At 48.7% G+C, this 12,500-nt stretch overlaps 1 protein-coding gene across 2 annotated transcripts in view; it reads left to right on the top strand.

Annotated features, from left to right (window-relative positions):
• slc29a4a (solute carrier family 29 member 4a) overlaps nt 1–12,500 on the top strand; it is a 27,802-nt gene that overhangs the window by 11,475 nt on the left and 3,827 nt on the right. Inside the window, exons 5-10 of one of the 2 annotated variants that reach the window (XM_045715980.1) lie at nt 278–406; nt 4,569–4,643; nt 5,211–5,479; nt 6,515–6,638; nt 10,992–11,179; nt 11,370–11,610. In XM_045715980.1, the coding sequence (XP_045571936.1) occupies nt 278–406; nt 4,569–4,643; nt 5,211–5,479; nt 6,515–6,638; nt 10,992–11,179; nt 11,370–11,610 (1,026 nt within the window). Of the gene's footprint in view, nt 1–277; nt 407–4,568; nt 4,644–5,210; nt 5,489–6,514; nt 6,639–10,991; nt 11,180–11,369; nt 11,611–12,500 lie in introns of both variants that reach the window. The other variant, XM_045715979.1, reaches the window with a different exon arrangement.

The following is a 12,500-nucleotide window of genomic DNA, read 5'->3' as shown; positions in this document are numbered from 1 at the left end:
CTGTTATTACCACATAGTAAACCAACCCTCCTCCTCCCACCAGTTTACCTGTTATTACCACATAGTAAACCAACCCTCCTCCCTCCAGTTTACCTGTTATTACCACATAGTAAACCAACCCTCCTCCTCCCACCAGGTTACCTGTTATTACCACATAGTAAACCAACCCTCCTCCTCCCTCCAGTTTACCTGTTATTACCACATAGTAAACCAACCCTCCTCCCACCAGGTTACCTGTTATTACCACATAGTAAACCAACCCTCCTCCCCCCACCAGGTTACCTGTTTGCTCTGGGTCCGCTGGTGTTTGTCAGCGTGTTTGATGTGTGGTTGGAATCCTTCACTACCAGACAGGCTTACGTCGTCAACCTCTTCTCCGTTGGGGTGGTCGCCTTCGGATGTACAGGTAGCACACGAACACCCTAACCCTTCCCTGTCCGTTGCCTTCCCTTTAGAGATATGTTATTTGACGATGTACTTCGGTAGTACTAGTGACTACCGATTTATTTAATCTTAGTTTTAGTCGACTGAATAATACATGTGACATCCTGGTTATTTAACTCCGTGCTCTCTGTCTCTGTCTCTTTAACCGTTTTCACACTGCACCTTAGCTAAGGAGGCTCTTAGCCCTGGGAGAAGGAGGCTCTTAGCCCTGGGAGAAGGAGGCTCTTAGCCCTGGGAGAAGGAGGCTCTTACAGCCCTGGGAGAAGGAGGCTCTTATAGCCCTGGGAGAAGGAGGCTCTTAGCCCTGGGAGAAGGAGGCTCTTAGCCCTGGGAGAAGGAGGCTCTTATAGCCCTGGGAGAAGGAGGCTCTTATAGCCCTGGGAGAAGGAGGCTCTTATAGCCCTGGGAGAAGGAGGCTCTTATAGCCCTGGGAGAAGGAGGCTCTTATAGCCCTGGGAGAAGGAGGCTCTTATAGCCCTGGGAGAAGGAGGCTCTTATAGCCCTGGGAGAAGGAGGCTCTTATAGCCCTGGGAGAAGGAGGCTCTTATAGCCCTGGGAGAAGGAGGCTCTTACAGCCCTGGGAGAAGGAGGCTCTTATAGCCCTGCGAGAAGGAGGCTCTTAGCCCTGGGCTAGTTGGCTTAGCACCGACTTTGAGGGGGGAAACGCATATCATTTTCACTGTGTAATCACAAAAACTGCATTTTCACTTAATTTGTATATGCCTGTGCTGCGTTCTGCACGCTATTTTAAAAAGGACATTTAATACTGTTTCATCCTTCCAAAAACCTGATGAAAAAGAAAAAAAACGAAATCAATGCCAAAAACTTTGGCTGCTATGGCTAACAAAAACGGTTGCTATGCAAGCTTGCTAACGGTTGCTATGCAAGCTTGCTAACGGTTGCTATGCAAGCGTGGTAACGGTGGGCTATGCAAGCGTGGTAACGGTTGCTATGCAAGCTTGGTAACGGTTGCTATGCAAGCTTGGTAACGGTTGCTATGCAAGCTTGGTAACGGTTGCTATGCTAGCTTGCTAACGGTTGCTATGCAAGCTTGCTAACGGTTGCTATGCAAGCGTGGTAACGGTTGCTATGCAAGCTTGGTAACGGTTGCTATGCAAGCTTGCTAACGGTTGCTATGCAACAGTAGTAGTAGCTTGCTAACGTCTTCTCGCTCAGCTAGCCAACTGAAGCCACAAACTCTACAGCTGAAAAGGGCAACAAACGTTCCACATCTTAATCTGTTTACATAGCTTCTCTATTGACGTTTCATTTCAATCCGTTATAATAATAATTGGTTCATGATTTTGCCTCTGGTGTCACCGCTGTCGAAAGGAGCGGACCAAAGCGCAGCGTGTTTGTAGTTCCACATTTTATTAATTCCGTGAAACTTTGCAATACAGAAATAACTGGAATGACAAAAACAACAAACCGTGACGCAGAGAGAAACAAACACTACTGAAATTATAACAACCCACAAAACCCAGGAAGAAAAACCCCTACTAAATATGATCTCCAATTAGAGACAACGAGGACCAGCTGCCTCCAATTGGAGATCAACCCAAAAAACAACAACATAGAAAAACTAGACTTAAACATAGAAAAACACAAAACACAACCTGTCACGCCCTGACCTACTCTACCATAGAAAATAACCTCTTACTATGGTCAGGACGTGACATCTGGGTCAGAAAAGTTTACGTCTCGTCGGTGCACAGAATTCTCTGTACAGGGGGGGAGAGATGGCATTTTCAAAAGTGATAAACATTGTTTTCCGAGGTCTAGCAAGGCAGACAGCAAGGTTCATACAAACCATCACTGTTGGAAATCAAATAGCTAGGCTAGAAGCAAGAGCAGATAATGTGTTTAAAAAAATTGCCTTATTGCTTATATCATTGGTCCCGTGGCAGATATAGAATGTTGGTCGAATGTGTGTTTGTCCGCTCGGGGCTTTGGAATACCAGTGTGAATCCTTACCCCAGGGGCTTTGGAATACCAGTGTGAATCCTTACCCCCAGGGCTTTGGTATACCAGTGTGAATCCTTAGCCCCGGGGCTTTGGAATACCCATGTGAATTCTTAGCCCCAGGGGCTTTGGAATACCAGTGTGAATCCTTACCCCCAGGGCTTTGGTATACCAGTGTGAATCCTTAGCCCCGGGGCTTTGGAATACCCATGTGAATTCTTAGCCCCAGGGCTTTGGAATACCAGTGTGAGTCCTTACCCCGGGGCTTTGGAATACCAGTGTGAGTCCTTACCCCGGGGCTTTGGAATACCAGTGTGAATCCTTAGCCCGGGGCTTTGGTATACCAGTGTGAATCCTTACCCCCAGGGCTTTGGTATACCAGTGTGAATCCTTAGCCCCGGGGCTTTGGAATACCCATGTGAATTCTTAGCCCCAGGGCTTTGGAATACCAGTGTGAATCCTTAGCCCGGGGCTTTGGTATACCAGTGTGAATCCTTATCCCAGGGCTTTGGTATACCCATGTGAATTCTTAGCCCCAGGGCTTTGGAATACCAGTGTAAATCCTTATCCCAGGGCTTTGGTATACCAGTGTGAATCCTTAGCCCCAAGGCTTTGGAATACCAGTGTGAATCCTAAGCCCCGGGGCTTTGGTATACCAGTGTGAATCCTTAGCCCCGGGGCTTTGGAATACCAGTGTGAATCCTTAGCCCGGGGCTTTGGTATACCAGTGTGAATCCTTAGCCCGGGGCTTTGGAATACCAGTGTGAATCCTTAGCCCGGGGCTTTGGAATACCAGTGTGAATCCTTAGCCCGGGGCTTTGGAATACCAGTGTGAATCCTTAGCCCGGGGCTTTGGAATACCAGTGTGAATCCTTAGCCCGGGGCTTTGGAATACCAGTGTGAATCCTTAGCCCGGGGCTTTGGTATACCAGTGTGAATCCTTACCCCCCGGGGCTTTGGAATACCAGTGTGAATCCTTACCCCGGGGCTTTGGAATACCAGTGTGAATCCTTACCCCGGGGCTTTGGAATACCAGTGTGAATCCTTACCCCGGGGCTTTGGAATACCAGTGTGAGTCCTTACCCCGGGGCTTTGGTATACCAGTGTGAATTCTTAGCCCCAGGGCTTTGGTATACCAGTGTGAATCCTTACCCCGGGGCTTTGGAATACCAGTGTGAGTCCTTACCCCGGGGCTTTGGAATACCAGTGTGAGTCCTTACCCCGGGGCTTTGGTATACCAGTGTGAATTCTTAGCCCCAGGGTTTTGGTATACCAGTGTGAATCCTTATCCCGGGGCTTTGGAATACCAGTGTGAATCCTTATCCCGGGGCTTTGGTATACCAGTGTGAATCCTTAGCTCGGGGCTTTGGAATACCAGTGTGAATCCTTAGCTCGGGGCTTTGGTATACCAGTGTGAATCCTTAGCCCCGGGGCTTTGGTATACCAATGTGAATCCTTATCCCGGGGCTTTGGAATACCAGTGTGAATCCTTATCCCAGGGCTTTGGAATACCAGTGTGAATCCTTATCCCGGGGCTTTGGAATACCAGTGTGAATCCTTATCCCGGGGCTTTGGTATACCAGTGTGAATCCTTAGCTCGGGGCTTTGGAATACCAATGTGAATCCTTAGCCCGGGGCTTTGGAATACCAGTGTGAATCCTTACCTCCGGGGCTTTGGTATACCAATGTGAATCCTTATCCCGGGGCTTTGGTATACCAGTGTGAATCCTTACCCCCGGGGCTTTGGTATACCAATGTGAATCCTTATCCCGGGGCTTTGGAATACCAGTGTGAATCCTTAGCCCGGGCTTTGGAATACCAGTGTGAATCCTTAGCCCTGGGGCTTTGGAATACCAGTGTGAATCCTTAGCCCGGGGCTTTGGAATACCAGTGTGAATCCTTAGCCCAGGGCTTTGGTATACCAGTGTGAATCCTTATCCCAGGGCTTTGGTATACCCATGTGAATTCTTAGCCCCAGGGCTTTGGAATACCAGTGTAAATCCTTATCCCAGGGCTTTGGTATACCAGTGTGAATCCTTAGCCCAGGGTTAACAAATGCTTGTGTGAACACAGGATAAGCTAGCCCAGAGTCAGTCTTAGCCCGGGGCTACGAACGATGCAGTGTGAAAAGGCCTTTTGTGTTTGCGTTTGTCCTCCCTCAGTACAGCAGTCCAGTTTCTATGGTTACATGGGGATGCTGCCCAAGAGATACACACAGGGGGTGATGACTGGAGAAAGTAAGAGCTGTCATCGTCGTTATATTACTGTATATTCTATACCATTTCATTATATTACTGTATATTCTATACCACTTCATTATATTACTGTATATTCTAGACATCTTCATTATATTACTGTATATTCTAGACATCTTCATTATATTACTGTATATTCTATGCATCTTCATTATATTACTGTATATTCTATACCACTTCATTATATTACTGTATATTCTAGACATCTTCATTATATTACTGTATATTCTAGACATCTTCATTATATTACTGTATATTCTATACATCTATAAGCTACACTTGTAGGCTATTGCCAGACAATTTGACAGAAAGGGGAATTATTGTAATCATAACACAGACAATTTATTTATTTCAATACATTTTTGCGTCACCAGCCTACCGATTGTAAATTACTTGTTTAGCACGGCTTGGAACGCTTCTCAACCAATCACAATGCTTGTCATATCTTCACTAATCCTCTCCTCCCTCTCCTCTCTTCTCTCTCTTCTCTCTCTCTCTCTCTCTCTCTCTCTCTCTCTCTCTCTCTCTCTCTCTCTCTCCTCTCCCCAGGTACAGCAGGTGTAATCATCTCTCTGAGTCGTATCTTCACGAAGCTCCTGATCAGTAACGAGAGAATAAACACACTCATCTTCTTCCTGGTTTCCATCACCATAGAGATGCTCTGCTTCCTTCTCCACCTCATTGTCCGTCGCTCACGATTCGTCCGCTACTACACAGGCCCCACCCACCGGGGTCACGGCCAGGGGATAGGTCATGACATCGGGTCGGAGGTCAGCGGGACGGGATACAGGGTTCACCACGACGTCACTACAGAGGAAGTAAGATTTGTAAGTCAGTCTAGACCTGGGGGGAGAGTGGTAATGAAGTACAGTGGTTCTATGGGATAATCAGGTAGAGTGGTGGGATAATCAGGTAGAGTGGTGGGATAATCAGGTAGAGTGGTGGGATAATCAGGTAGAGTGGTGGGATAATCAGGTAGAGTGGTGGGATAATCAGGTAGAGTGGTGGGATAATCAGGTAGAGTGGTGGGATAATCAGGTAGAGTGGTGGGATAATCAGGTAGAGTGGTGGGATAATCAGGTAGAGTGGTGGGATAATCAGGGAGAGTGGTGGGATAATCAGGGAGAGTGGTGGGATAATCAGGGAGAGTGGTGGGATAATCAGGTAGAGTGGTGGGATAATCAGGGAGAGTGGTGGGATAATCAGGTAGAGTGGTGGGATAATCAGGTAGAGTGGTGGGATAATCAGGTAGAGTGGTGGGATAATCAGGGAGAGTGGTGGGATAATCAGGGAGAGTGGTGGGATAATCAGGGAGAGTGGTGGGATAATCAGGTAGAGTGGTGGGATAATCAGGTAGAGTGGTGGGATAATCAGGTAGAGTGGTGGGATAATCAGGGAGAGTGGTGGGATAATCAGGGAGAGTGGTGGGATAATCAGGTAGAGTGGTGGGATAATCAGGGAGAGTGGTTCTTCTGGCCTGAATCCCCGCTGCTAATCAACTAATGTAGCAGGAAAGAGAGAGAGAGCGAGAGAGAGAGAGAGACAGAGAGAGAGAGAGAGAGAGAGAGAGAGAGGGTGTGTCTTTATTTTACTAATGTAACGTTGGCTTATTGCCACATGCATCACAGTGACTACGTCTCCTACGTACCTGAACAAGGTTACGTCAACCTGCTGAACACACACACACACACACACACACACACACACACACACGGTTATTTCCTATCTAAGGGACCTGGTTGACCTGACATGTTGGGGTTATGCACTCCAGAGGAAACCAGGAGAGGATAGGAGACAAGGAGGCTATGGAGAGGGGGGAGTGTTGATACATGAAGTGTTTTGTCTCATCTCAGGGTAACGGAGTGGCGGCGACGACGTCGCCATCTGATGACGTCACGGATGAGTTCACGGGAGGGACGTACGTTCGGTTTGGAATTCCTAAAGACAAGATCCGGAGAAGCTGGCCTGGACTACGAGGTAACAACCACTATCTATCTATCTATCTGTCTATCTATCTATCTATCTGTCTATCTGTCTATCTGTCTATCTGTCTATCTGTCTATCTGTCTGTCTGTCTGTCTGTCTGTCTGTCTGTCTGTCTGTCTGTCTGTCTGTCTGTCTGTCTGTCTGTCTGTCTGTCTGTCTGTCTGTCTGTCTGTCTGTCTGTCTGTCTGTCTACAATAACAAAAATGAACAGTAAACATTACACTCACAAAAGTTCCAAAATAATAAAAACATTACAAATGTCATATTATGTACAAATAGTTAAAGTACAAAAGGGAAAATAAACATAAATATGGGTTGTATTTACAATGGTGTTTGTTCTTCACTGGTTGCCCTTTTCTTGTGGCAACAGGTCACAAATCTTGCTGCTGTGATGGAACACTGTGGTATTTCACCCAGTAGATATGGGAGTTTATCAAAATTGGGTTTGTTTTCGAGTTATTTGTGTATCTGTGTAATCTGAGGGAAATATGTGTCTCTAATATGGTCATGCATTTGGCAGGAGGTTTAGGAAGTGCTGCTCAGTTTCCACCTAATTTTGTGGGCAGTGTTGCACATAGCCTGTCTTCTCTTGAGAGCCAGGTCTGCCTTCGGCGGCCTTTCTCAATAGCAAGGCTATGCTCACTGAGTCTGTACATAGTCAAAGCTTTCCTTAAGATTGGGTCAGTCACAGTGGTCAGCACTGTGTTCTCTCTGTTTAGGGCCAAATAGCATTCTAGTTCGCTCAGTTTTTTTGTTGATTCTTTCAATGTGTTATGTAATTATCTTTTTTGTTTTCTCATGATTTGGTTGGGTCTAATTGTGTTACTGTCCTGGGGCTCTGTGGGGTCTGTTTGTGTTTGTGAACAGAGCCCCAGGACCAGCTTGCTTAGGGGGACTCTTCTCCAGGTTCAACTCTCTGTAGGTGATGGTTTTGTTATGGAAGGTTTGGGAATCGCTTCCTTTTAGGTGATTTTGACATGATGAATTTAACAGCTCTTTTCTGGATTTTGATAATTAGCTGGTATCGGCGTAATTCTGCTCTGCATACATTATTTTGTGTTTTACGTTGTACACAGAGGATATCTTTTGGCAGAATTCAGCATGCAGTCTCAATTTGGTGTTTGTCCCATTTTGTGAATTCTTGGTTGGTGAGCGGACCCCAGACCTCACAACCATAAAGGGCAATGGGTTCTATAACTGATTCATGTATTTTTAGCCAGATCCTAATTGGTATGTTGAATTTTATGTTCCTATTGATGGCATGGAAAGCCCTTCTTGCCTTGTCTCTCAGATCGTTCACAGCTTTGTGGAAGTTACCTGTGGAGCTGATGTATTTGTGGAGTTTCTCCCATTCTTCTCTGCAGATCCTCTCAAGCTCTGTCAGGTTAGATGGGGAGCGTCGCTGCACAGCTATTTTCAGGTCTCACCGAGATGTTCGAGTCCGGGCTCTGGCTGGGCCACTCAAGGACATTCAGAGACTTGTCCTGAAGCAACTGCTGCATTGTCTTGGCTGTAGCCATGAAGTGCTTTGAAAGGCTGGTCATGGCTCACATCAACACCATTATCCCAGAAACCCTAGACCCACTCCAATTTGCATACCGCCCTAACAGATCCACAGATGATGCAATCTCTATTGCCACTCCACACTGCCCTTTCCCACCTGGACAAAAGGAACACCTGTGTGAGAGAATGCTGTTCATTCACTACAGCTCAGCGTTCAACACCATAGTACCCCTCAAAGTTGATGTGAGCCATTAACAACCTTTCAAAGCATTTCATGGCTACAGATGTGAGTGCTATGGTTCTGTAGTCATTTAGGCAGGTTACCTTAGTGTTCTTGGGCACAGGGACTATGATGGTCTGCTTGAAACATGTTGGTATTACAGACTCAATCAGGGACATGTTGAAAATGTCAGTGAAGACACCTGCCAGTTGGTCAGCGCATGCTCACAGTACACATCCTGGTGATCCGTCTGGCCCCGCAGCCTTGTGTATGTTGACCTGTTTAAAGGTCTTACTCACGTCGGGTACGGAGAGCGTAATCACACAGTCGTCCGGAACAGCTGATGCTCTCATGCATGCCTCAGTGTTGCTTGCCTCGAAGCGAGCATAGAAGTAGTTTAGCTCGTCTGGTAGGCTCGTGTCACTGGGCAGCTCTCGGCTGTGCTTCCCTTTGTAGTCTGTAATAGTTTGCAAGCCCTGCCACATCCGACGAGCGTCAGAGCCGGTGTAGTAGGATTCAATCTTAGCCCTGTATTGACGCTTTGCCTGTTTGATGGTTCGTCGGAGGGCATAGCAGGATTTCTTGTAAGCTTCCGGGTTAGAGTCCCGCATCTTGAAAGCGGCAGCTCTACCCTTTAGCTCAGTGTGAATGTTGCCTGTAATCCATGGCTTCTGGTTGGGGTATGTACGTACAGTCACTGTGGGGACGACGTCCTCGATGCACTTATTGATAAAGCCAGTGACTGATGTGGTGTACTCCTCAATGCCATCGGAAGAATCCCGGAAGATGTTCCAGTCTGTTCTAGCAAAACAGTCCTGTAGTTTAGTGTCTGCTTCATCTGACCACTTCCATATTGACCGAGTCACTGGTGCTTCCTGCTTTAATTTTTGCTTGTAAGCAGAAATCAGGAGGATAGAATTATGGTCGGATTTACCAAATGGAGGGCAAGGGAGAGCTTTGTACGTGTCTCTGTGTGTGGAGTACAGGTGATCTAGAATTATTTTTTCCCCTCTGGTTGCACATTTAACATGTTGATGGAAATTTGGTAGAACTGATTTAAGTTTCCCTGCATTAGTCTCTGGCCACTAGGAGCGCCGACTCTGGGTGAGCGGTTTCCTGTTTGCTTATTTCCTTATACAGCTGACTGAGTGCGGTCTTAGTGCCAGCATCTTTCTGTGGTGGTAAATAAACAGCCCTCAGCCTTTGACTTGGTCCTGTCTTGCCCTCAGCTTCTGACTTGGTCCTGTCTTGCCCTCAGCCTCTGACTCGGTCCTGTTTCACCCTCAGCCTCTGACTCGGTCCTGCCTCGCCCTCAGCCTCTGACTTGGTCCTGTCTTGCCCTCAGCCTCTGACTTGGTCCTGTCTTGCTCTCAGCCTCTGACTCGGTCCTGTCTTGCTCTCAGCCTCTGACTCGGTCCTGTCTTGCTCTCAGCCTCTGACTTGGTCCTGTCTTGCCCTCAGCCTCTGACTTGGTCCTGTCTTGCCCTCAGCCTCTGACTTGGTCCTGTCTTGCCCTCAGCCTCTGACTTGGTCCTGTCTTGCCCTCAGCCGCTGACTTGGTCCTGTCTTGCTCTCAGCCTCTGACTTGGTCCTGTCTTGCCCTCAGCCTCTGACTTGGTCCTGTCTTGCCCTCAGCCTCTGACTCGTCCTGTCTTGCCCTCAGCCGCTGACTGGGTCCTGTCTTGCTCTCAGCCTCTGACTTGGTCCTGTCTTGCTCTCAGCCGCTGACTTGGTCCTGTCTTGCTCTCAGCCTCTGACTTGGTCCTGTCTTGCCCTCAGCCTCTGACTTGGTCCTGTCTTGCCAACAGCAACTCAGAGGTGATCTCTTGTACGCATGAATGATTTCTGATTGAACAATTGTGCAAAGACGTTTTTGCACACGTGCAGAAGAGGTTCACATTCATGCGAGTAATTTGTATCAGATGTGACCAAATGTTTTCATTTTGTTTGACATCATTTGCTCAACTGAGTTTTGTATCTTTTTGAAGAGAGTTGTGTTTACTGTTTTTTCCAAAAATGTGCTTAGCATTTGCATTGTGTGTGAAAAACAAAAGAGAAATGACTTTAAGAGTTTAGCACAAAGTAATACTGTAGTGCTCATGAGGTTGTGATGGAGATCAGATCAGATCAGATCCACGCCAGTTTCATTCAAAGTGTCTTCGTGATCTGGAGAAACTGTAATATCGAATGTATTAGTGTGCTTTGTAAACATACTCAATGATTCTACCCAATGTTTGTACACTATGAATACCTACAGCATCCCTCTTCCCTCCCCCTCTCCCCTCTCCTCCCCTCCCACTTATCCCTCCTCCATCTCCTCCCCTCCCCCTTCTTCCTCTTCCCCCCTCCCTCCCCCTTCTCCCTCTTCCCCCCTCCCTCCCCCTCTTCTCCCCTTCCCCTTCTCTCCTCCCCCTCGCTTCCCCCTCTCCCCTCCCCTCCCCTCTCATCCCTCCCCTCCCCCTCATCCCTCCCCTCTCATCCCTCCCCCTCTCCTCCCTCCCCCTCTCTCCCCTCCCCCTCCCCCTCTCATCCCCCTCCCCTCTCCTCCCTCCCCTCCCCCTCTCATACCTCTCCTCCCTCTCCCCTCTCCTCCCTCCCCCTCCCTCTCTCTCCCCCGTCAGATATGTTTCTTCACAGGTACATCGTTGCCAGGGTGATCTGGGCCTACATGTTGTCTATAGCAGTGACCTACAGCATCACTCTGTGTCTGTTTCCTGGTCTGGAATCAGAGATACGCAACCCAACCCTGGGGGAGTGGCTACCTATACTCATCATGGCCACATTCAACATGGCCGACTTCGTAGGCAAGGTCAGTCTACTAGATAGATAGATATATGATAGATAGATAGATATATGATAGATAGATAGATATATGATAGATAGATATATGATAGATATATGATAGATAGATAGATAGACAGACAGACAGATATATGATATATAGATATATAGATATACAGATATAGACCTTGCCTCACTAAGCCCTCTGTCCTTTCCAGATCCTGGCTGCGTTGCCCTATGAGTGGACGGGGGTTTACCTGCTCCTCTTCTCCTGCCTGCGGGTGGTCTTCATCCCTCTGTTGGTGATGTGCGTGTACCCTTCCTCCACCCCAACCTTGTCCCACCCCGTCTGGCCCTGCCTCTTTTCTCTCCTCATGGGCGTAACCAACGGTTACTTCGGATCAGTCCCCATGATTCAGGCTGCTGGGAAGGTCCCGCCGGAACAGAGAGAACTAGCAGGTGAGGGGGGGGGTGGTGAGGTGGAGGTGAGGTAGTGGGGTGGTGAGGTAGAGGGGTAGAGGGGTGGTGAGGTAGTGGGGTGGTGAGGTAGAGGGGTGGTGAGGTAGTGGGGTGGTGAGGTAGAGGGGTAGAGGGGTGGTGAGGTAGTGGGGTGGTGAGGTAGAGGGGTGGTGAGGTAGTGGGGTGGTGAGGTAGAGGGGTGGTGAGGTAGTGAGGTAGTGGGGTGGTGAGGTAGTGGGGTGGTGAGGTAGAGGGGTAGAGGGGTGGTGAGGTAGTGGGGTGGTGAGGTAGAGGGGTAGAGGGGTGGTGAGGTAGTGAGGTAGTGGGGTGGTGAGGTAGTGGGGTGGTGAGGTAGAGGGGTAGAGGGGTGGTAAGGTAGTGGGGTGGTGAGGTAGAGGGGTGGTGAGGTAGAGGGGTGGTGAGGTAGAGGGGTAGAGGGGTGGTGAGGTAGTGGGGTGGTGAGGTAGAGGGGTAGAGGGGTGGTGAGGTAGTGGGGTGGTGAGGTAGTGGGGTGGTGAGGTAGAGGGGTAGAGGGGTGGTAAGGTAGTGGGGTGGTGAGGTAGAGGGGTGGTGAGGTAGAGGGGTAGAGGGGTGGTGAGGTAGTGGGGTGGTGAGGTAGTGGGGTAGAGGGGTGGTAAGGTAGTGGGGTGGTGAGGTAGACGGGTGGTGAGGTAGAGGGGTAGAGGGGTGGTGAGGTAGTGGGGTGGTGAGGTAGTGGGGTGGTGAGGTGGAGGGGTAGAGGGGTGGTGAGGTAGTGGGGTGGTGAGGTAGAGGGGTGGTGAGGTAGAGGGGTAGAGGGGTGGTGAGGTAGTGGGGTGGTGAGGTAGAGGGGTGGAGGGGTAGAGGGGTGGAGGGGTGGTGAAGTAGAGGGGTGGTGAGGTAGAGGGGTA

Source organism: Salmo salar, chromosome ssa03 (genome assembly GCF_905237065.1).
Source record: "Salmo salar chromosome ssa03, Ssal_v3.1, whole genome shotgun sequence".
Taxonomy (NCBI): Eukaryota; Metazoa; Chordata; class Actinopteri; order Salmoniformes; family Salmonidae; genus Salmo; species Salmo salar.
This window is presented reverse-complemented; position numbering and strand designations above follow the sequence as displayed.